The sequence below is a fragment of the Lycium barbarum genome, chromosome 12, assembly GCF_019175385.1.
Source record: "Lycium barbarum isolate Lr01 chromosome 12, ASM1917538v2, whole genome shotgun sequence".
Lineage (NCBI taxonomy): Eukaryota > Viridiplantae > Streptophyta > Magnoliopsida > Solanales > Solanaceae > Lycium > Lycium barbarum.
In genome coordinates this window covers 86,917,137-86,943,334 of record NC_083348.1, presented here as the reverse complement: position 1 = coordinate 86,943,334, position 26,198 = coordinate 86,917,137, and the positions used below count along the sequence as shown (strand labels likewise).

At 39.2% G+C, this 26,198-nt stretch overlaps 1 protein-coding gene across 1 annotated transcript; it reads left to right on the top strand.

The window, feature by feature from the left end:
• The first annotated feature begins 17,273 nt into the window (after positions 1–17,273).
• Positions 17,274–19,341, top strand: LOC132624907 (berberine bridge enzyme-like 22). Its single transcript, XM_060339668.1, has one exon. The coding sequence runs from the start codon at positions 17,586–17,588 to the stop codon at positions 19,197–19,199; it is 1,614 nt and encodes a 537-aa protein (XP_060195651.1). The 5' UTR covers positions 17,274–17,585; the 3' UTR covers positions 19,200–19,341.
• The last annotated feature ends 6,857 nt before the right edge of the window (positions 19,342–26,198 follow it).

Sequence of the window (26,198 nt, the reverse complement as noted above, 5' to 3'; positions counted from 1 at the left end):
GCACCGCCTTTCATATATCACACGGGCCATGCACCGCCCTTTTAAATTTCCGCATAAAGACATTGCACCGCACCTGCCTTGTTTTGTTGCTATTTTATTAGTACCCCGCATATACTCGCAGCCGCATTGCACCGCATCTGCATCGCTGTATTTCAATATTTATTCTTATTGACTAGTTTCATCGAGTTCTTAGTTTCGCAGGAGCTTTAGCGCAACGTGGAACTATTTCTTCGGCAGCGAACTGGGGCAATACGTCGGGAAGGACAAGCAGACTTCTCGACAAGGGTCAAAGATCTACCTCGAACACTCGGCTCCAAATTTAAATTTCCCGTTCACATTCCAGCACGATCAATTTTCAGGGTTCTATCACAATACCCCACGTGTCATCATAATTCGACACTGGGACAATATTTCTGCGAAGATTCGCATCAAATCGTGATTTGCCAGTCATATGTGTCGTAGTCATCCCAGAACTACACACGGCCTGATTCTCGTGCAGCCCGAGATATGTAGGCGATTCAGAGACCAGAGTTCGGCCGTAATTTTTCTTTACCCTCAGACCTCCATAATCCTTTAGCCGGGACAAAATAGGCTACTAAGTCAACGTCTTTGCCCGACAACTTCTTTCATCATTACCGGGCAAAGAGGGACAAGTTGTTGACACCCAATTTTGTCCCTCCTCTCCTCCGAAAATACCTATTTGTGCTTCTAATATTTTTGAGAAAATAAAATTAATATATATATTATGTTTACTATAATTATTAGCCTCTTATCAATACCGTCATTACATTATTCTGTCAATTATTATTATTACTATTATCGCATTTATTATGATTATTATTATTATTATTATTATTATTATTATTATTACTATTATTTATTACTATTATTATAATTCACAATTTTTATCATTTCGGCATTTTACCAGCTCACGCACACGCATCGCATTTATCTTTGCATAATTAAATAATAGTGTTTATTTTACTGCGGATTTTTGAAATATTATTGCACGGCTATTACAACGCCATTTTTATCTGAGCATTAAAGATTGCATATTTCATATTGAGCAATATTTTAACACAAGTTGTTTAAACAGGTCTTTTTATTTAAATTTAGAAGCCAAACTATTTCGTGCACTCAGTCCGTATTTTTGACTTACCGGACCCCAAACCAAAGTCCGATCAACTCCTAATATTTTGGATTAGCCATATCGTTTATCCCAATTTTCAGACTAGTCCATGTTTTAATTCACTAGCCCATTCTTTTAATACTCCGTCCGAAAATTGGTCCAGTCCATAAATGGACCGGGTCCGACCCGCACCACTTTCAAAATAAGGGAAATCCTTAAAAGGGTTTCCCTTCATTATCGTCTCCGCCTCTTTCCCTCTCTCATCGCCACCCCTCTTCCGCCGCTCCACTTCTTCGTCTCCCATCTCCATCCACCTTCCACCATCTCCACCGCACCTATACCCCCACGTGACTTCCACTTCATCTCTGACACCTCCACTACCTTCGTCACACCCATGTTCTCCTCTGACACACCCCACGCCCCCACTACACTCCTAACACCACCCCCCATGCCACCGTTTCAGACCTCTGTCTCCACCACGCTCCTCCACCCCACGCCTCTGACACCCCCATTTTCTCGTGTTCCCCATCGCCTCTCTCCTCTCCCACGTTACACCCACGCCTCCATTGCTCTGACACCACCACGTTGCCACTGCTACACCCACGTGACCGCTGCCACCTCCATCATCCCCCATTCCTCTGTTCCCCACACGTATCACTTTTTATTTCGACAATGCAAAGCAAAGTGGGGATAAATAGGAGTGGCGAATCATCTTGGAAGAAAAGAGGAAAAAAAAAACCCGAAAAAGAAATCGATAAAACTCTCATCTTTATCACCAGAATCCCGGAGAAAGCATTAAGATCGCAGCCGTCACAACGTTCTACATCGATTTAAGACACGAAATCGATCTTCTATTTCTTCCCTTTTTTTGTATTGCACCGAATCTGGGAACACACAAGTTTGATTCGGGTCTGTTTCAACGAAGACTCAAGTGTTTAGAGGTGAATCGAAGACCCCCGCACCCACTTCGCTGCACCCGAAGAAGGTCAGTAAACTCCATCCCTTGCAGTTATTTTTCAGTTCTTGCACATAATGTGATTATATGATTAGTCTGGTGTTTAGTTTTAATTATTATTAGGGTATGCTTAAAGTGCTGATATGATGTAGTTTGCTGTTTCATATGGTTGTGCGTTGTTATTTTACTTTCGTTTTGTTTAAGTTCATCATGATTTATGTAATATTCTTGTTATGATTAATCGGTTAGTTACTGTATAGCAAGATTCAGATGTTACTCTTTTGTTTGGGATGCAAGGCATATATTGATCTGGTTCCTACCCATTGTCAGCTTAAAACTTGGTTTTGCTGTTATCTGCTGTTTGTTCTGTTACCAGGATAGAAATAGTGTCCAAAACAAAAAAAAAAATAACTTGAAGTGGTGTTGAAACTCTAGCATGACTGTCTGATATTGGTATTCATTTAAGTATGATATTGAAGCTGGTCTGAGTTGTCTTTTGATGAGTAACATGTCTTAATTCCTTAACAGACACTCCTTACTTAAGCTAATTTGAAGATACGCCTAGATAAAAGCTTAATCTTAAAACGATCCTAAACTTTCAAGAGTGTGCTGGTGAACTTATTTGAAATATGTGGTGGTCTGTAATGCATTGGTATTAGTCATGGCTGTTTAGTTCCCATATGTGTTTGTTTGAGCATTTTTTTGTATGCCCACTTGCACATCTTTCCTCTTTCCCTTAAGTCTTGAAAGCATATCTCCAGGTTCAGTCCCCTTTAAACTGATTACTGATCTTGAATTGCATGGAAGTTTGAGTATTTTTTTTCAAAAAAAGGGAATGTAATTTCAATAGTCTGACTCAACTTGTGTGAGTAATCATGTTTTCTTTCAAGTCTGTCATTCTAAATTTATGTTAAATATGTGTTGTGACCATGCATGCATCCCCTAGCACTGGACTTAGGCTTATGTGTCAATTGGTGCCTGGAGGAATGTTTGACTGCCTAGGTTCTGCATTAAGGTCCATTCATGTTAGCCTTTTGGCACAGTTAGTCTTTTTTTTTTTTCATGGAGTTCTGTGGCGTTGCATTTTAGCTTAGACATACTTATTGATTGTGAGCATTCACTTTCTCCTTGTTTACCTTTACCTCATGGGCTTACACTGTTTTCTTTCTTTGTTCCCCTGAATACCATGTTGAATCTGTCCATGCTAAGACTAAAATTATGATGATCCACATATCTTTGTTGATTGATTAAAGAATCAGGGAACCAATCTGTCTATAGCTGCTGTCTCCATGTTTATGACATCAAATGCTTGTGGTCTTTTTGTTTGCCTCTCTGTAAGCAATGAGTTGGGGATATTTGATTTAGATGTTATCGTAGGCCATAAAACTAGCAGTTATTTAGATACATTGGAGTTTGTTTGTATTGATTAAGGCTGCTCGAAAATGTCAAACTTGCTGGTTCTGTTATATGTGAACAAACTTTAGTGTCATCTTTGTTTTAACCTTGTGCAATTGGCTGTCAAAGGATTTAGAATCCTGCCTTGTGTTTCTGTTGTCGTGTACTCATGTATGGCATCATATGAATTGGGAATTATTCGACTCTTGTTTGCTGCCATTGCTATGGAGATTTTTGGGGCTTAGCGCATTTTGTAATCAGATAGTATTTTTTTTTTATTTTTTTTTTTTTGCGAAGCATACAACCACTGCCATATAGAGGCTGTTTGTCTTGGAACATTGAGTAGTTTTTCTTACAATGCCCATTGCCATTGCTGGGCTGATTGTGTATCTTAGTATGTTATAAGTACTTTAATATTTTCAAGGCAGTGAGATTGCCCACCTATATACTCTTGAAATATGATTAGAATATAAAGTATACCTGATCTGTTTGCTTTGCTTTTTCCTACTTTTTTTTTCTTTCTTTGAGTTCATGTTTCATATGTTCAACATTCTTCGTTGGTTATATACTAACCCTTCTTTTTTCACTTTATGCATGACCATCACGTACGAGTCCGAGGGACTCGTTCTTCTTCCACATTCGGTGTTGGGCTGAAAGCCCAATGAAGTCCCTCTCGTGTCCAGCCCATATCCGCATCAAATGAAAATTCTGGGTCAAGGCCCATATAGCAAAAAACAGAATTGCAGCAGTGGCCCATATAGCAAAAAACAGATTTGCAGCAGTGGCCCAAATGGGCCAGATCCATTGGCTTGCATTTATTCTTTCTATTTTATTCTCGTTATGTATTTGATTTCCGTTTATGCATGACTAACATTTTATTTTTTTAGTTCTAGATGAATCCATAATGAATTAGTTGGGTTAGATTTAGTGTAACGGGTAGTTAATTTAAAGGAAAACCCGAAATTAATTCCATAGGTTTCATTTTCTTCTTTTTTTTTATGTTAAAATTATTTATAATATTTATTTCTAGAATAATTAATTTTTCAATAGCGTAAATACGTATTTTCGAGTTAAAAGAATCATGTTTTGTTCTTACTATCCTAGGAATTTTAAAACGCCGCTAATACGCAAGTATGAACTTAAGAATATTTTGTAAACAATTTTTTTAAGATGTATTCAAATTATGCATATTTTGACCAAATGTAGTTAACAAAACAGAATCTCATTTATACTTGTAAAATGTCAAGTCAATTAATACGTCATTGTTTAGTTTGTTTTTCAAACATTTACTGGAATACTATGCAAACTCGCATTTTGTTTTTACTTATATGCAAAATTATCATATTTTGAAAAATCGTATTTGGAATAGCATTATCCTATTTCCATTTAAAGCTTTAGCGGCATTTATAACTTTATTTTTTAAACAACACTTTAGAATCTCCTTTTATGCAAATTTGTTAGTCTCGTTTTGAGTAGCATTATTAATTGAAGCCCTTTTATAAGTCTTATTATAAACAGCATTTATCTTTTTCTTATGCAAAATATTATATTTTATGAGTCTTATTTTAAGATAACATCACTATTCTCATTCAAAGATTAACAATATTTATAAGTCTCATTTTTAAAAAGCATTTCCTTTTATGCAAGTCATATATTTTCCTACAAATCAGTTCAAATAGCATTACTATATTTTACAAGCTATTTTCTTAAAATTTAAACACTATATTTAACCTTAATTAATTAACCTAAGTTTGGTCGGATAACCGTAAGTTAACGGACTCTAGAGGATGCCTAACCCCTTCCCTTTAGGATAATACAGAACCCTTACCTAGAATCATACTGGTTAAGCAGACTATTAACGGAGGTTTAATTAGCTATACCTTAGTTAATAATTAGGTGTCCTAATTCACCGTAAAATTAATTAGGTGGCGACTCCTTAAAACAAAACAATTTAGGAATCTCCAATATGTCATACTCCGCTCTAACCCGGTTAAAATGGGGTATAACAGCTGGGCAGACCCTGGATACATAGCATGAGGGTCGTGCCCTCAACATTACATCAGCTGCTGAAATTTCCGACCCCGGAGGGAATAAAAGTAATCTGAGGTGAATAGCCCGCTGCTAGGGAGATATTCGCAGTAGAGGAGGACAATGCCCCTCAGTCCGAGAAATCGGATCGCAGGAAAGAGGACTCAACCGGAGGACAAGACGCCAAATAGTAATCAAAGCACTCGGGTATGGACCGGGAGTATGAAGAGGATGATTTCAACGTACCCAGATCATTCGTTATGCCGGATGACTCGGATGCAACCGGGTCGACAGTGGAAGAACTGGAGCAGGTCATCTTGTTCGAGTACTTACCGGACAGAAAGGTATACCTGGGCACGGGGTTGACCCCCGAGCTCAGGGACAAGTTAATTAAATTTCTTTGAGCTAACGCAGATTGCTTCGCATGGTCCCATATAGATATGACAGGTATATCACCAGAAGTAGCTGCTCACAAGCTCAGTTTAGACGGGAGATTTCCCCCGGTGAAGCAGAAGAAAAGGCCCATGGCGGAGGCTAAACATGCCATCGTGAAGGACGAGGTAACAAAGCTTTTAAAAATAGGTTCTATCCGGGAGGTCAAGTATCCGGACTGGCTAACTAACGTGGTAGTGGTGCCCAAAAAAGGTAATAAATTTCGAATGTGTGTTGATTATAAAGATTTAAATAAGGCATGCCCGAAGGATTCATTTTCGTTGCCCCACATCGATAGAATGATCGATGCGACGGCCGGGCATGAGATGTTAAGTTTCCTCGATGCCTACTCCGGGTATAACCAAATTCGGATGCACCCGGAGGATCAAGAGAAAACATCCTTCATCACCCGATATGGGACTTACTGTTATAATGTCATGCCTTTCGGACTAAAAAATGCCGGTGCAACTTACCAACGCCTAGTTAATGGGATGTTCGAAGAACAAATAGGAAAAACAATAGAAGTTTATGTTGACGACATGGTTGTTAAGTCCCTGGAAACAGAGGACCATTTAAAGCATTTGCAGGAAACCTTCGATGTGCTCCGCAAGTACAACATGAAGCTCAACCCGGAAAAGTGTGCCTTCGGAGTAAGGTCCGGTAAATTTTTGGGTTTCATGGTGTCAAACCGGGGAATTGAAATCAACCCGGACAAGATCAAGGTCATCGAGGATATCGAGGTGGTGAATAACATAAAAGGGGTACAGAGGCTCACCGGAAGGATAGCGGCGCTGAGTCGCTTCATATCGAGGTCCTCGGACAAGAGTCATCGTTTCTTCTCCCTGCTAAGGAAGAAGAACGACTTCGTTTGGACACCGGAGTGCCAAAAAGCTTTGCAAGAATTAAAGAAGTACTTGTCTAGCCCCCGCTGCTGCACACACCGAAAGCGGACGAGCCGCTTTTTCTTTACCTTGCTGTCTCCGAGGTAGCGGTAAGTGGCGTTTTGGTCCGAGAAGAATCAGGTACGCAATTCCCTATCTATTATGTGAATAGAACATTGGGGGATGCGGAAACCCGGTACCCCCATTTGGAAAAGTTGGCATTGGCACTAGTGAGTGCTTCTAGAAAGCTCAAGCCCTACTTTCAGTGTCATCCGATATGTGTAGTAACTACTTACCCCCTAAAAAACATCATGCATAAACCAAAATTATCGGGTAGACTGACCAAATGGGCAGTCGAAATTAGCGGGTATGATATCGAGTACAAACCTCGAACAGCCATCAAGTCCCAGATCTTGACCGATTTTGTGGCAGATTTTTCCCCGGCTATGGTCTCCGATGTTAAGAAAGAGCTTCTGCTGACCTCGGGGAAAGACCTGGGTATTTGGTCGTTACACACGGACGGAGCATCGAACCTCAAAGGTTCCGGGCTGGGAATCGTCCTCCGGACCCCAGCCGGGGAAGCCGTTCGACAGTCTATTAGAATCGTTAAATTGAATAACAATGAAGCCGAGTATGAGGCTATGATTGCAGGTTTGGAGCTGGCCGAAGTATGGGGGCTGACATAATCGAGGCAAAGTGCGATTCTCTCTTGGTCGTAAACCAGGTGAAAGGCGTCTTCGAGGTCAAAGACGAACGGATGCAGAGGTACCTTGAAAAAATCCTAGTGATATTACACCGGTTTAAAGAATGGACCATGCAGCATATACCGAGGGAGCAGAACAGCGAAGCCGATGCGTTGGAAAACTTGGGGTCGTCGGTCGAGGGGGAAGAAATCAACCCCGGGACCACGGTGCACTTGTTAAACTCGGCGATAGAAAATGGACATGCCGATGTAAACACGATGGGTTTAACTTGGGATTGGCGCAATAAGTACGTCGACTACTTGCGTGATGGAAAGCTCCTGAACGACCCGAAAGAATCACGGTCATTAAGGACCAAAGCTGCGCGTTTCTGCTTGGTGGACGGCCAATTGTATCGACGATCTTTCCTCGGCCCCCTGGCTAAGTGTTTAGGCCCCGGTGAAACGGAGTATGTGATGAGAGAGGTGCACGAAGGAACTTGTGGCAACCACTCTGGTGCCGAGGCTCTGGTCCGAAAGATCATCAGGGCCGGTTACTACTGGAACCGGATGGACGAAGACTCAAAACATTTTGTCCGAAAATGTGACGGGTGTCAGAAACATGCTCCGATGATTCACCAGCCCGGAGAGCTGCTGCATTCGGTGGTCGCACCTTGGCCTTTCATGATGTGTGGAATGGACATTGTGGGTCCATTACCCTGGGCGCCAGGTAAGGCTCGTTTCATTCTGTTTATGACTGATTATTTCTCTAAGTGGGTGGAGGCGCAGGCCTTTGAGAGAATCAGAGAAAAGGAAGTCATTGACTTCATATGGGATCACATCATCTGTCGTTTCGGCATCCCCGCCGAGATAACTTATGATAACGGACCTCAGTTCGTGGGCAGCAAGGTCAACAATTTTCTCGAGGGATTGAAAATCAAGAAAATTGTGTCGACCCCGTATCACCCGTGTGCAAACGGACAGGCGGAATCCACGAACAAGACCATAATTCAAAATCTGAGGAAAAGACATGAAGCGTCAAAGCATCACTGGAGGGAAATATTACCGGAGGTGCTGTGGGCTTACAGAACCACATAAAAATCGAGCACGGGGGAAACCCTTTTCTCGTTGGTCTACGGGGCCGAAGCCCTTATTCCCGTGGAAGTTGGCGAACCGACTCTCCGGTTCAGATATACCACCGAGGAATCAAACGAGGTGGCCATGGCCGTGAAACTCGACCTCACAGATGAACTTCGCGAAAACGCGTTGGTCCGTATTGCGGCCCAGAAACAGAGAATGGAAAGGTACTACAATCGAAGAGCCAATTTCCGACATTTCCAAGTCGGGGACTTGGTGCTTCGAAAAGTTACCTTGCACACTAAGAATCCTAACGAAGGAAACTGGGTCCGAATTGGGAAGGACCGTACAAGATAACCGGGATAACGGGCAAAGGATCGTACCAGTTGGAATCCATGGAAGGGCAACGGTTACGCAATAACTGGAATGTTGTTCATCTGAAAAGATACAACTGCTTAGGTTTGGACTCCTCATGCTCTCCTATTAACCTTTCTCTTTTGCAGGAAATCGAGAACATCATGAAGTTAGAACTTAGGTCTGAAAACACGTGTTGCACTCTTTTCCTTAGTACGGTTTTGTCCCAAAAAAGGTTTTCCGACGAGGTTTTTAATGAGGCAACAAGTACAACGTGTTACTCGACAAAGATAAGGGACCAATACCCGATAACCCGAGGTCACACCTACCGAGTGGGGACTTAATAGCACTCACCCGACCTTGAAGCTCAGATAAGAGCTAGGGGAATACTATGCCCGCATCGAAGATTACCCCGGTCAAAGAAGACGGAGAAACTCAACACTTGCTACGGCAAAACAAAGGCCCGGCCATCGGCCATAGCCTTCGATGTAAGGACCAAACGATCATAACGAATCGTGTCCCATTTAGCATTTGCACAGCAAAACAAAGGCCCGGCCATCGTCCATAGCCTTCGATGTAAGGACCAAACGATCATAGCGAATCGTGTCCCATTTAGTATTTGCTACGGCAAAGGCAGAAGGAAACAAAATACTCATGTATACAAACACTTTGCAATGCAAAATTATTGAAAGTTTGGACAAGCAATGTCTCGGTTATCTTCCTATTAAAAGACTTTACCTCAGTAATAACCGCCGTATTTCGGCACTACATCATTCACACACCCTATACCGGGCACTATGGTCGAAATTCGACAAAGGCAACAAGGTCATAGCGAGCCGAGCCAAAATCGTTAAAAATTCGACTAAGGCAACGGGGTCACAACGATCCGAGCCAAATTTTTTCAACCTCCTCAACCGGGGACTGTTACGTCAAAATTCAGCAAAAGCTAAGACTCAGATGCCGAAAAAATACCGGCCCTAAGAAAATGTCTATCACGATTCGGAGACATCTTAATTCACAAAGCATTAGGTAAGTCCTACGGGCACAATGAACTAATGACTACGAGTCAGCTTGTCCTTGGAACGGACCAACAACTCGAGCAAAAATAATAGCGAACATTCAAGCGAAGAAACAAGAAAGAGGCACTTTTCATTTATATAAGGAGTGTTTTTACATCAAAAAACCAAATTCCTACAAAGGAAAAAAAAAAAGTAAAAGCCCAAGTACAGGCCCTACACTATCCGGCATGACTGGAGGCCGAGTGTTCGGACTCGGTCCGCTCGGATTCGTCTGATTCAGACCCGAGAGCGCGATTGGCTTCCTCCTCGATCCCTTTGGCTTCAAGTATCAAGGCCGGAAGATCCGCAAAGCCGTGCTCAGCTTGCTCGAGGGTGATCCTCCGAGACTTCCACTTCTCGTACTCGGCAACTATGATAGTATGAGCCTCGGTGGCCTCCACACTCTTCAAGGCTTCATCCAAATCGGCCTCGGCCTTGTCCAAATTTGCAGCCAGAACACCCCGGTTTTCTTCGAGGACATCTTGCATTCGAGTGGCCGCTTCGAGCTCGGCCTTGAGGGCATCATTGGCATTAACCGCTTCTGCAAGCTCAGTTTTTAGGGCTTCGTACATCTAGGCCCTTCTCTCCGCTTTCTCCTCGAACGTCCTCATGCGCTCTTTGTACAGGGCAGCCTCAGATTCGAGCAACCGGTTCCTCTCGGCCGAACTCGTAGCATCGGCCTTCACCAAATCCAGCTCCCCCCGGAGTTGAGAAATTGTGATCTCGAGCACATCTAGCATCGAGGAAAATTGAGCGATATCCCGGCTAAGGCCGATCTTGTCAGCTTCGAGACTCCGGTTGTAATCGGCCATAGCCGCCAGCTCACTCTTCAACTGACGGTTTTCGTCCTTAGCTGCGTCAAGCTCAGGCCGGAGGTTGGAAAGAGCGGCTGCCCGGTTCAACTCCTCCTCCTTCTCCCGAAGAAGGTGCTGATATTTCACCGTTTCCCGGCCTTGGGCAACCAGTTGGCCCTAAGATCGTCCATCTCCTGCTGGGCACGAATGAAGGCTTCGTTGACGAGCACCACACTCTGCAAATGAAGCAAAGTTAAAAACTTGAACAAAGCGGGGCTGAAATTCTCAAGTGAAGTTCTACAAAGACGGCTAAAAAACCTTACCCGGTTGCCCGCGTGCATACCCTCGTTAATGAGGCACTGCCAAGAGACCACAGTCATCTTCCGCTTGTCCGAATCCGAGACAAGAGGTCGCAGATAGCTCGATACACCCACCGGGCGCGAAAGAGAGCTACAGTCCTCAGGGACGGTGACCACAACCGATCTTGTCCTTCTCGGCTCCACGCTTGGGGCAGGGAAGATACTCACCAAGCTGTCCCTGGCTCCAGATTCGGAGGTCCGGCTAGCCGACCTCGTGACCCGAGGGATCGGCAGATGCCCGAATCCTGCAGCTTCACTGGTTGCAGGAGGAGTGCCCGCGAACATGTCCTCAAATTCATCCGCCCTTGGAGCCAAAGTAGAGGAACTTGGAGCGGCCCCAGTATCTTCGGTAAAGGCCGGGGGCTCCGCAGTTGCAGCAGGCTCATGCTCGGGAGTCGGATGAGCGTCTATGGGAGCTTCGGTCTCCGGTTCCGGCCCAATCCTTTGTTCGGCTTCAGCAGCGGCCGCCTCCCCGGGCCTCCTTGTCCTTTGCAGGGGAATATCTTCTGACGAAGTTTCACCTGAAATGTCGACGAAGCCAACCGACCGAAGAGGAGCCGGGGAAAGAATTTCTTCCGCACCTGAGTGTGGAGCGGGAACCAAGAGACCTTCACCAGCAGAAGGCAGGGGTGGAACGGAGACAGCCTCCTCCGGTATTGGAGCCACCGAAGGGGTTGCGCCGACTCTCCGAAGGACAATATCGGGCTTTGTTTCTTCCCTTAAGGACCGAGCAACGCTCCTCGCCCTCTTTTTCGGCCTCTTCCCTTTTTCGGAGGGCCTTTTCCTCTTTGCAGCATCGGCAAGGATACGAGACGAGCCCGCTGTATCGAACTCGGATGCCGATGTGGTGGGCGGACTCGCCGATTCCGGTCTAGGGACCACCGAGCCCTTAGGCAGACCTGAAAATCGAAGATGTTAGCAAAGGTTGGAGGGTGTAACGACCACGGATATTAAAAGATGCAGCGAACACGGGTAGAAGCAGAACACTACCGTGATTCTGGGCGGCCCATCGGCCACGTGACAGGTGGGCCCACGTCCGATTGTCATGGGCATGCTGGCTGAGGAGTGCTGTGACCCATTCGTTCAGGTTGCGAACGACCGGGGGAATGTACCCATTGGCTGAATAAAAACAAGGAAAGCGATGAGAAAGTAAGACCGAAGAATGACAAAACATACAAAGGCGATTACCCAAAGTTCACACTTACGATTGTTGTTCCATTTCTCCGGGAAGGGCATGTAATCGGCCGAGATGATGTCCTCGGTCCTCACCCGGACATATTGATCCAGCCAGCCCCTGTCCCGGTCTTCGTCCATTTCCGAGAAAAACGGATTTCGGCTACGCTTGGCGAGTTTTATTACGCCGCCCCGGAAAAGCCTCAGGGAGTATAAACGTATCAGATGGGCCAGCGTGAGCTCTTTCCCGGCATTGTTGGCCAACAACTGGAGGCATGCTACGACCCTCCAAACGATCGGACCAATCTGTGCCAAGGTCACGTCGTAGGTTCGGCACATGTCCAGGATGACCGGATCAACCGGTGGGTCGAGCTTGAGAGTGAAGGGGTAGGTATAGACGTACAGAAAGTCTTCCCGGTGGTCAGTGACTGATTCATTTGGCCCGGGGGCATAAACGTGTACCGGACGGGTGTCCCACTGCAATCAGCCCGAACCAAGTCGAGTTTTTCCTCGGTAATGGACGAAGGGTATCGTCTTACGTCGTACCCCCTGTCGGATACCGAAGAAGGCTTTTCGACCTCTAAGTCTTTGTTGAAGTTGGTTTTGGCCGGGATGATGTCCGAGGCCGTAGGCTCGAAGGTGCTCTTCGCTTTGGCTGGGGATGCAGCCTCGGTTCCTGGGGATGAAACCGAGGGAATGTCATGAGAAGTGGTTTCAGACATTTTGAATTATGAAAAGAAAAGACCGAGTGGTTTCGGAAAGGAAATGAAAAAAGAGTGAGGGAACAGACGGAACAAGAAAATGGTCGAATAAGAAGTAGTAACACTCAAACAAAAACAGCAGCACACAAGAACAACTGGTGGAGAAATTGGTTCAAATCGTTCCCTTTTTAAGTAAGTATATGCAACAAATCAACAGGTAATGTGAGTTGTAAGAGCGAGAAGTGCAGCAAAGAGTGAAAGAGGAGAGGAAACGGATCGTAAAAATGTTGAAATGAAGGAGTGAAAAGCCTTATATAGGCATGGGAATGGCGGTTACCGACGCCGGCCAATCAGGGGACGCCACGTGTCCCCATAATTAATGAGAAACGACTCGAAACTACGTGCATGCGGTGGTTGTCAGAGCGGACCATCCGGGATAGGACACGTGGCCGCTGAAAAGGGAGACGTGACGCAACCATTCCCGCCAAAATGAGAAGATAACAACGAGCCAACGGAGTCACCGGTTTCGTGATTCATCCACTTCCCGTTACTCCGATAGATCGGTGATCCGGGAAGTGTGGGGACTATCTGTATACGGTAAAAACAGGATATGAGTCAAACCGTTGAGATGAGGGGCCGAAGGAAGAAGGGGACAAGAACATAGGTGAAGACTTTCATTCTGAACCGGAGGAACGCTCGGACCGGAGCTGAGCAGGGGCACCGTTTGGTCCGGTTTCTTCATCACCGGGTCTGTCGGGGCCGTTAGTCCAAATATTCGTGGCTATTGGTCTGGTAGAGCCGTTGCGCATGAGCCACACGTCGGTAGCGTCCTGCCATGGCCAACCACCAACCATGCGTGTGTCAGACAGTACAGCCAACCTAACCCACTCAGAGTTGTCCTTTCTCTTATTTTCCAATGATTTGTATTGTATGAGGCCCATAGAGGCAACACTATAAATAGAGTTCATCCCTCTCCTTTTAGGGGGTTGGCTTCTTCATTTTAAGAACACTTGTAATAGCAAAATATATATACAATCTCTCTCAAATATCAGGTTCGGTCCACAACAGTCATTTTCATTTCCATTGTATTTCTTCGATCAAGTATTGTATGTCATTTAGCAAACTCTCACGCCCACAGCCAATCGCTAATCATTAATTGCTTTGCTACGAAACGTTCATACACTTCATTTCCCTATAACATATATTGAGATCCGAACACATATCCTATACCCACTCACAAATTCAATTGATTATCCAAATCCAGGGTAAACAATGCCTCGTTTGCATTTTAAGAACATCAGATTTTACTCTCTCCGCCCCAATTTATGTGTTACCTTTTATATTTTGAGATTCAAATAAGGTTTTTTTTGTCCGCAATTTTATATATGCCTTATAAATATTTTGAATTGTTAATTAATGTAACTTATAGTACTTTTGTAGTTTTCAAATATATAGATTTTATTACACAAGATTTAAAATTTTCATGTTCAAATCCACTGTCAAAATTAAAAAATTTAATTTTCGAAATTCAGCCATCAAGATTTCCTTGATCCATTCTCGCGCGCTCGTTATCCTGACTTTTCTCTCTGCAAGCACGTCTCCCTATAGCTTTGACTGACAGAGGTTGGGAAGAAGGGAGGTGACTGGGCCCTATCACCAAATGAGCAAGTTAGCGACTTGTCAAAGCTTAGTGACAGGTTTTGAAGCTAAAGATCCCCAGTTTTCAGATCACTCCATGCTAAGCATTACTCTCCCTTTGTCTGCTGATAGAGAGAGTAATATTAAGTACTCCCTTCCTTTGGTTAAGTATCTCCGTACGTGACTAATGCGCAAAAAGACACGTCAATGTTTATACTTAAACGGAAAGTCTCATTTGAGTATTTAAAAACTACACCTTGAATTTAATACGACAGTATTTACTAAAATGTAAACCTAGGTTTGACTATTAGTTCTCTTTTGGAAGTTAATAACCATTCTTCCACGAAATTCTAAATTAACTGATTTAATGGAATAAAATACTGATACTTATGCATATTCCTTACACGCAATATCTCATTGTTACAATAAAAAAAAGTCTATTAGGGTGAAGGATGCACTTGAAGGCCGCTCAAAAGAAGTCTGATTTCAAATATTCTACTGCAGTTTCTTCTCCACAAGTTAACTGAAACTTGCATAGATTAGATATTATCTTAGATATGCCCAACTTTGAGTTAATTATGCAAACTATAAATAATGGAATACTGATATATTAAATATTTTGCACAAAATTTCAACAAATCTTAATAGATTCTTAATCCATTATTTCAAAGAGGTTGTGAATTCACTTCGTGAGTGAGAACATAAAAAGTCAAACTTAATTTAAATTCCTGGATCTTCGTTTGAGGAGCATACAGTAAACCAGTAACACCAATTTTACTAGTATACAAAAATGTACTTGATATTTCTTTTCTTTATAAGCCCACCCTAAATATTGTGCCTAACGAATTAATGTTAGTTTGAAAATCGTTTCAGTCGTATATATGGTATGAATTTAGACTGAGACGACTTAAAAGAGTTGCATAAGCATTCATACCAGTGACTCAAATCTTCTTGGAATTGAAACAATTTTTTTAATTAATATGCATTTGTGTTCATAAAAGCTCCCGAAACTATACATATGAAACACACTAAACTCTCTCCTGAAAACAATTTTTTCCTTATCATCTCATGTAGTGTAATGACAATTAGCAAATACTTTTATCAATTCTATCTTTTTTCCAATAACCATGAAAAGCTTGTGATGGAGGAGTTAAGCATGATCCTTGACACGTTTTTAACTCAAAACTAAAGAAACGTCGAAACAACAACTACCGAAATGCTCCGAAATTAGTGGAATATCAACCCAAAAAAACAAAAAACAAAAAAAAAAAGATAAAGACCTAATAGTTCTATAATTGTCATTTTACTGTTAAGTCCTACATTATTATTATTATTATCATCATTATCATTAGCATTATTCGATATAAACAGAGACGTCGTTACAATTTGTTTATAAAGCTTAATTAGTTGTCTACATTCTGCTGCAGGCTTTAAACTGGAAATACACGACTCATAATAATGTGGGAAAAAGTCAAATATGACTTAGTTTTTTGCAAGTTGCCAGCTTGCATTATTAAAGTCTAGTCTATCTTTAAGGGGTCATTTGGGATAAATTTATACCTTGTACCAAACATGATAAAAAATTAGTGCTGAGATATCTCAGCTTATACCTTCTTATCCCACTTATACTGGGATTATTTTATACCATCTTTTAGATGGTATAAAATAATCCCAATAGATGGGATAAATTAGTCCCGGGATTATAATCCCGGGATAATTTCGACTATCTACCAAACGACCCCTAAAAGAATTAGCATTCGGGCCGGTTTAGCAAAGTCAATGGTCTTATGTCAAAATATATTAATAGCCTGTTTGATCAAGCTTTCAAAATCTACTTATTTGTAATTATTTTAAGATATTTGCATATTGAATTTGATTAATCAATTTAAAAATACTTTTGTCAATATAGGAGCACTGAGTTGTGTTTGGTAAAGGTTAAAAGCACTTATGGGAAGAGCTACGTTTTAACCTTCGGAAAAGCAGTTTCTGCTACTACCCAAGGACATTTTATTTTTCTCTAAAATCTTGATCAAAAACCTCAATTCTCTATAATAAGCACTTTTAAAAAAAAAAACAATTTTCTACTTCGCCCGGAAACTTGGTCAAACAAGCTATAAGAGGCTTTTACACTTATTGCATAAAATATATATCCGTACAATATATAATGAGAAGCAAAAGAAATCAAAATGGTTGATTATTAGATCATGATATTGCATTTGTCAAATATGTCATTATTGTATACTCTTTCATATATCTTGTCCTTTGACAATCAAACAAGACATCGGAGAAACGAGTTAAAATTACAAAGTGAAATCTTCATAAAGATAAAGAAAAAATTGTACAGAAAGGAGGAAAAAAATAATTTGAAGACGGAGGTAAATATACTAATTAATGAGAAAAAATGTATGTTAGTTACCGGTTCATCTATACAACCTCAATCAAATTTTAAAAAAAAAATGTTAGAATTTGAAATATTCTATAATAATAATTTTACATTAATTACATGTTATATATAGTATAATTCTATTTGTAGTGCCTTTAATATTTGGGGCAAAAAGCAATAGCTCAATAGTCATTTAGCCGACCCTGAAATCATCTGTATGAAAAAAAAAAAAAAAAAAAAAAAAAAAACTACAAACCTTGCCAGCTGAAAACTCGGATTTTATATTTGTACTTTCATGTGCCTAGATTCAAAGTCAATCTGCTGAATAATTTGTTTTTTTCCCTAAACTGTTGAATTATTCTAGATAACTCGACTTACACTATAAGAAAATTCTATAAATATGGATCATTTGTAAGGGGTAGTCATCAGCAAAATCATCTTCTTTTCCCTCAAAGCATGATAGCTCATTCTTTATTTTGCACATTATAGAATATAGAAAGTCTATTATATTCTCTTAGCTTGCAATATCTTGCATGATAAGTATCTCTTATGGGTAACCTTCAAATTCTCTCTGTTTTATTCTTTTCACTCTTTTTGGCAAAATGTTACTCCCAAGATGATTTTCTCCGGTGTCTTTCTAAATACTCTGGGACCAACGTTACTAAAAATATTTACACCCCAAATTCTCCAACTTATTCATCTATCCTAGAATATGCTCAAAAAAATCCGAGATGGTTGAATTCTTCACACCCCATGTTTATTGTCTCCCCTAGGAAAGAATCAGAAATCAAGCCTGTTATTCTATGTGCTAAAAAACTGGGGTTACAAATTAAAATAAAAAGTGGTGGCCATGACTATGAAGGCATCTCTTTTAGGTCTATAACCCCATTTGTCATGCTTGATTTAAGCAATCTTGATGATATCAAGATTGATTTAAAAGAAGGGACAGTTTGGGTTCAGGCAGGGGCCACCCTTGGCCAACTTTACTATGCAATTGCTAAAAAAAGTAAAGTGCATGCCTTTGCTGGAGGTGTCTGTTTTAGTATTGGTACTGGAGGGATTATTAGTGGTGGAGGGATAGGAACTTTGATGAGAAAATTCGGGCTTGCAGCTGATAATGTTGTAGACGCTCGGGTAATGGATGTAAATGGCAAAATCCTTGATAGAAAGAAAATGAAAGAGGATTTGTTTTGGGCAATAAGAGGAGGGGGAGGAGCAAGTTTTGGTGTTATTCTTGCATGGAAACTCAAACTTGTTCGCGTTCCGGAGAAGGTTACTTCTTTCACAGTTTATAAGAAGTTAGAGGGTAACCAAAAGCTCCTCCGAAAATGGGAAGCCATCGCACATCAACTACCTGATAAATTACTTATCCGAGTAGTTATACAAAACGATGGAACAGGGAATGAGAAGTATGTTGAAATATTCTTTCAAGCATTATTTCTTGGACCAGTTGATGAGTTAATTCCATTGCTCAAAGAAAAATTCCCTGAATTTGATTTGGAGAAAAAAGATTGCTTCCAAGAGCCTGTTGTGGACTGTAGTAACAGGCCTTGCATTAAAAAAGAATGTCGTGAATCTCCCTGGATTGGATCAGTCTTGTATTTCTACGGCAGGAGAACAAATGAGTCACTTGAGGTTCTGCTAGAAAAGAGTATTCCAACACAGAAGAATTATTTTAAAGCCAAATCTGATTTTGTGAAGACTCCAGTTCCAGAAAAAGGGTGGAAAATGGTAGAGAGGTTATTTTTGGAAGAAGAAAGACCCCAAATGATAATGGAGCCTTTAGGTGGAATATTAGATGAAATATCAGAATCTGAAATTCCATTCCCTCATAGAAAGGGAAATTTGTATAATATTCAGTACTTGGTGAACTGGGGTGATAATAGTGAGAGTGTATCAAGCAAGAAGATAGCATGGATGAGGAAACTTTACAAAGAAATGGAGCCATATGTTGCAAAAAATCCAAGAACTGCTTATCTTAATTACAGGGATCTTGATATTGGAATTAATCAAGAAGATTACAGCTATTCCAAGGCCAAAATATGGGGTGAGAAGTATTTTAATGGCAACTTTGAGAGGTTGGCCAAAGTGAAAAGTAAGGTGGATCCCAACAATTTCTTCAGAAATGAACAAAGTATTCCACCTTATTCTACTAATAGCTGAAGAAGAATGGATTGCATGCAAGAGCAGAAAAAAGAAATGCAAGTTGTTGAAGTTTTATGAAAATTAATTCCTTTTTTTTATTGAATGCAATAAATGTATCATTGACTATGTCCACTTTATCACATAAATACAATAAATCTTGAATGTTTATTTTTAAAATTTTATTTTATTTTTACTGAAGGGAACGCCACAATGTTATATCTGCATTGAACTATTTAATGTACAACTACTTGCACTTTTCCTAATCTGGTTTCATTTTCTGATGGTGGGGTTCTGGGTATTTGTTGCAGTTGCACCATAATAAGAGTGTATTATAGGTGCTAACTCCAAAAGGCATCATTTGGAATTCCTTCATACATGACACCTACGTAATATAACTCAGAAAAGGTTTGACTCAACAACATTCTTGGACGCAAAAAACATTCCAGCATGTTGGAGTTTAAACCAAAACATGCACAGATGGTTTAATAATTTTTGCCTCTCCTTTTCCACATTTAGGTTTCCACCTATAGTTGTCTTCAGGGGCGAATTTAAGTGCTAAAATTGGGGCACGTGAACACATGGTCTCTCCGTAAAATTAGGTATTTTATGTATATATTTTCTAAAATTAGTATAATACTATCTACTGGAACACATGCTACAAAAAAGTTAAATGGTGCATTTGATTGAAAGTTGAGTTATTTACCTAGACGTCTAGGGATCAAGTCTCACTTAATACATTTTTTCCTTTTTTTTTTTTTAATGGTGAACCCATGTTCCAGAAATCCTAAATTCGACTCTAGTTGTCTTTAATGATGTTTTCCCAGAAAAATAGCCAAACTATTTAGAAACAAATTAATGTAAGCACCCACATTACTATTTTCCAAAATCAAACTAAAACCAATTCTCTTAAAATCAAATTCAAACACCGCCATAGTAAAAGATGTCAAGGTTTGCTCTGAAGTTCTTTCCTTGTTTGGATTCTAATTATTGTGTTTTATTTCAAAAAGGTTTTCTTGATGAAAAAGGCTTCCTTGGTGGAAAAGATCTCTTTCATATTTGAATAATTCCTTTTTGGAGGAAAAGTTTCGGACTTCTATAAATTGAAGATTCGTCTCTCACACAATACACACAATAGCATCCGCAATGTAGTCATTTAGAGAGTCCTGTATATGGGGAGATTATTCTCTCCACAATTTTTATGTTTTTTCTTTATATTAGTTTTTGATATGTAGGGCAATTGCCCAAGCCCTAATAAAAAATTATGTCTTTTTAGTATATTTTCATTATCTTCTGATTTATAGTGTTCAAGGTTTGCAATAATTAACTTCCGCATGACGCCCTGTTATTTCAATTCCAACGAATGGTAGTAGAGCCAATGATTGAACGAGGTTGACAACAGGTTCAAGATGGGTTCAAATCAAGCTGCAGACGATAATGAAGATTTTATGTCAAAAAAATAGAACACCTGAAGCACTACATGTGGAAACAAATTTTTTCAATCATATTTTTAAAAAATCCTGCTACTTCATCTTTAAAAACAAAAAACCAATTTTCAATCCATGTTTATTTTTAAAGCATGGACTCCAACTTTCAACCCGTGGTAATTTTTAATGCACGTGGCTCCAATTTTTAACTCGTGCTTACTTTTGATGCATGGGCTCCACTTTCAGCGCTGCTCACTTTTAACACAGGGCTCCAATATTATTAACTCGTGCATACTTTTAACGCACAGGGCTTCAATTTTAACCCATAGCAACTTTTAACTATGCTAAGCGGCAATGATATATGAAGATTATGTGAAGAAGAAAAATCAAGATTAATTTGCCAGAAAATTCAGGCCAAGAGGAGATTTGTTAGGGTTTGCCCTAAATTTCTTCCTTATTTGAATTCTACCATAATTGTGTTTTATTTCAAAAAGGTTTTTTTGATGGAAAAGGTTTTTTTGGTGGAAAAGATCTCTTCCATATTTGAATAATCCTTTCTTGGGGGAAAAGTTTCGGACTTCTATAAATTGACGATTCATCTCTCACACAATAACATCCACAATGTAATTGTTTAGACAGTCTTGTATATGAGGAGATTATTCTCTCTATAGTTTTTATGTTTATTCTCTCTACAGTTTTTATGTTTTTCTTTATATTAGTTTTTGATATGTAGGTCAATTGACCAGACCCTGTTAAAATATTATGCATCTTTAGTATATTTTCATTGTCTCCTGACAAGGTTTGCAATTATTAGTTTTCGCATGACGCCCTGTTATTTCGATCCCAACAAAAGAACTACACCTATTGATTCTCTCATTTAATTAGGGGCTGTTTGGAAGGACTTCCTTAGTTCACCCTTCAGTTATTTCTCTGTGTTTATTTGAAAATGGGTTCCAGAACTAAAGATGGTCAATGGGCTTTGTTTCAACAATTAATAGAGTACATCCTTGGTGGGCTGCTTGCTGGGAATTGCAGGTTCTTTGCTTGGTGCTATCGCCTGAGAGTTCCTATCATAATACTATGGACACCCCACGGCAGATATGAACTGATTGAAAATAATTTTGAAAAAGAATTGGTTATAAATAGAGTCGTCAAAACGGACTGGGCCTCGAGAATAGCTCAACCCAACCCACCAGTTGGATATAGTTGGGTTAGATACTTTTTAGCCAATTGAAACTAAATTTTCAGTCCAAACCTGATCAGCCCGCTGGCCTCATGAAGTTGTGGCTCGTGAGGCCTAACATTACAAATTTTCATTGGGAAAAAAAATAAAGGGCAACTACGTATATATACATCTTAAGGAGAAATATTTACAAAATATATATATATATATATTTTTTTCACTCAAAAATTTATGTATGAAAATTGTATGAAATGTGTATATCTCGCTCAAGGATTAAAAAGTTCACTCAAAATTTAGTGTATGAAAACGGTATGAAAAATGTATGAAATGTGTATATCTCGTTCAAGGGTTAAAAAATCCGCTCAAAATTGTGTGCATGAAAACAATATGAAATTTATATCTCGCTCAAGTCTTAAAATTTCACTCACATTTTCATGTATAAAGCTCATGTTAGATTTCTGTAAAATTAATACAACTATAACAACATTGTATACAACTTTTATACAACATTCAAGACTTAAAATAATCGCTCAAATTTTTGTGTATGAAATGTGTATATTTTGCTCAAGGCTTAAAAAATTTGCTCAAATTTTATGTATGAAGAACGTATGAAATGTTTATATCTCGATCAAGGCTTAAACATTACGCTCAAAATTTTATGTATGAAAATGGTATGAAATGTGTATATCTCGCTCAAGACTTAGAATTTCATTCACATTTTTCGTATATAAAGTTTATATTAGGTTTTCGGAAAATTAATACAACTACAACAACATTGTAACAACTTTCAGACAACATTCAAGGCTTAAAGTTTTCACTCACAATTTTGTATATGAAAATTATATTAAAAAATTTCCCTCACACATACACATTTCATACATTTTTCATACACAAAAAAATTGAGGTAATTTTTTAAGCCTATGAGAAAAAAAAATCTGAAAAAAGAAAAAAAATGAAAATATATGAAAATACATCATGTTTCGTAATATATCGTTATGTTTTGTAAATAAGGAAAACTATCTATATATTTTGTAATCAAGAGTCTTAAATAGGTACCCTATGTAATTTTCCCAAAAAGGAATTAGCGAAACAAAAATAAAAAAGCTTATACTAAAGGAACACAAAAGAATTTATTTACTTAGTGGTTTTGAAAATTGATTGTCTGTCCTTGAAATGACCCTCGTTTTTTTTTTTGCAATTGGTGAATACTATAAGTTGTGATAAGCAGATTGCATACACTTACCAGCTCTCGGGTATACGCTCTATGTCTATTTTTAAAAATATTATGCCATGTAGCTTATACTTTGTGTATAAACGCCCGATTTAGCTCATATTTGTGTATAAACCCTACACTATTATACAAGGTTAATACATATTATGTACAATTCTTTTGCTCCAGGTATAATGTTGTATAATATTGTATAATGTTGTATGATATTGTATATTGGGTTACGTGACGTAATTATTTTTAAAAGCTGTATATGTTTTAAAAAATCCCATATTTTATATTTTTTTGTTCAAAGACTAAAATCAACTTATAAACATGACATTTTTGAAGTAAAGAAGCTGGAAAATAAAACTAGTATACTACATACATACTGTGGACGGGAAAAGTTGGAACGGACCATTTGATACTTGTGGACCTTTTGTAGTTTTGTTTGGTCTTTTGGTTTGACTATAGCCTTCACGACTCAGTGGCCTACGCTATTTCAGAGAAGTGCAAAGCACCAGGACAAAAGTTCGGGCTATGACTTATGGTAACTTGACCAAGCTGATTAATTGGCCATTAATTGTGACAAATGGAGGCTAGCACATCGAATACATCTCAAACCAACAAGTTCAAACACACAAAAGCAAATGCAGCTCCAAAACCAAGTGGCAGATAAAGTTGACCACAATCGTTTACAATTTGGTATTTTATGAGAGTGCACTGTGTCGGTGTGAGTGCCATTCTCAATGTTCCTTTTTTTTCCCTCCCTTTTCCTTTCCCCCATTTCGTAGAATACATTTTAAAAGAATTGGAGCCGTTTGAACAAGATTTGAAATCATGTTGATGTGAAGTTAAAGTTTTGTTTGGACATGCAATTTAGATTTCTTAAGTTGATTTTTTTCTTATAGACATAAAAATTCCACAAGTTGTGAAAACCATAAAAACTTTGCAATCCTTATACAATCTTACCAAATAAGAAAGTCATAGTTCATAATAAAATTAATATGTTACTAGAAGATCTTTCTAAAAAAAATACAATATCAATTGATCAAATTTTAGTTCAATAAAATGGAATCCTCTCACATGGTTAGAAAGAGTAAATTGGTTATAAACATACTACCAACTTGTAGATCTTTTAATATTTTTGATATAAATGGTTGGTAAACATGATTGGTAAATATATCTACCAATTTATGGATCTATTTTTACAAAATATAAACTTATGGGCCAACTTTTACATTTATAGAATTTGAAATCATGATTTGGAATCTCAATCCAAATCATGCCTTTTTGGATGATTTGGGTGAGATGAAATTGCATGTCCAAACGCATGAGAGAAAATCGCATGTCTACAAAGTGGATGTTGGAGATGACATAGAAAATTTTATTTTACACCTGATATTGATATCAAATTAATGATAAATACGACAAATATTTTATACATATATTTTTATCACTTAATTATGATTAATTAATATACATTTTCACCTCAATTACTCGTATTAGTTACGGCAGTAAAGTAATATGATTTGATATCGATACAGAGAGTGTGTTTGGTACAGAGAATCAGAAAATATTTTCCAATTTTCTCATATTTGATTGGTCAAAAATAATTATTTAAAAATAAGGAAAATGACTTCTCTCGTGAAAATAGGAAAAACAAGTTTCATAAATGACATTTCATATTGTGGCCTCCCCCCACCCCAAACACTCCACTCACCCCCAACCATTCCCCTCGCAATCCCTACTCCCACTCTTCACACCCCCACTCCCATTCACCCCTTACCCCCACACATAACACACCCGACCCCTCACCACCCACTCCCCTCACAACCCCTACTCCCACCCTTGTAACCCCCCCCCCCCTCCCACATAGCACTCCCGGCCCTTTACTCCCGCTCCCCTTAACCGTCATCCCAATCAACATAGTTTTTGTCTAAATTATATACAAATATTTTTAAAATAATAATTTTTTATTTACTTACCAAACGTCAGAAAATATGCAAGAAATATGAATTTCCTGAGATGATACCCCACCAAGAGAGATCCATCCATATCAAAATAAATTATTTGCATTGAGAAATCATTTCATATTCATGTATTATGTAGAAAATGAAAGGAACATCTGAAATTAGGTTGAGGCATTTAAAAAACATATACTCTCTCTGTTTCAATTTGTTTGAACCTATTTCCTTTTTAGTCCGTGCCAAAATGAATGACATTTTTCCTAATTTGAAAACAAATTCACTTTATGAATGATTTATAGTCACACAAATTTTCAAGCCTTATTTTGAACCACAAGTTTCAAAAGTCTTCCCTCTTTCTCAAATGTCGTGCCCTGTCAAATGGATTCATATAAATTGAAACGGAGGGACTACGTAGATAGAGGTGCACATAGATTAGGAACATGATTATCCATGGACGTAATCTTACACTTGAGTATGGAGGCTAGCCATTATTATTATTTGTTTGGGGTGATAAAAAGTTGTTCTAGAAAAGCATGGGCCTCAGCATTCCCTAGCCACAACCATACATGCGTGGGTCATAGTTTCTCTCTAGTTTCTATATGTTATCCTTGCTTTAGATTTACCTGAATTTGATGTCTGATCTCCTTATATTGGATAAGAATATATCCTTAAATTAATAAACACACAAGTCTCTAACTCTCTGTGGATCAAATTTATAAGAAGCATGTGGTTGCAGGTATTATACTCATTGATAAAAAACTACAGTATTATAAAACGAATATAACACGTATAATGTATTTTGTTCTTAGCAATATTGAGATTTCCAGATCGATATTCTAAGAAACCAAAGATTGTGTCACAAATGGAGTGACGCCATGTGGTAATTTCCCCAACGTTAATGTGGCTGTATAGCAAAGAATCTACTCGACGTTTCATGAGTGAATAACATTTTATGGACGTTTTAGCGATACTCTATGACACTGGTGGAGTCAAAATTTTCATACAGAGATTCAAAAATATGAAGAAGTAAATACATGAAGAAGCCAAGGAGGTTCAACATTTATTATATGTATATAAAAAATTATTTTTAACCTTATATATACAATGTAATTTTTTATCGAAGGGGTTCGAACACCCTGGAGCCTACCTAGCTCCGCCCCTGCTCCACGACATTATTAATGTTTGGACCCTCAATGTTACATCAACTGTCACTAAGCTGGGCCATAACTCATC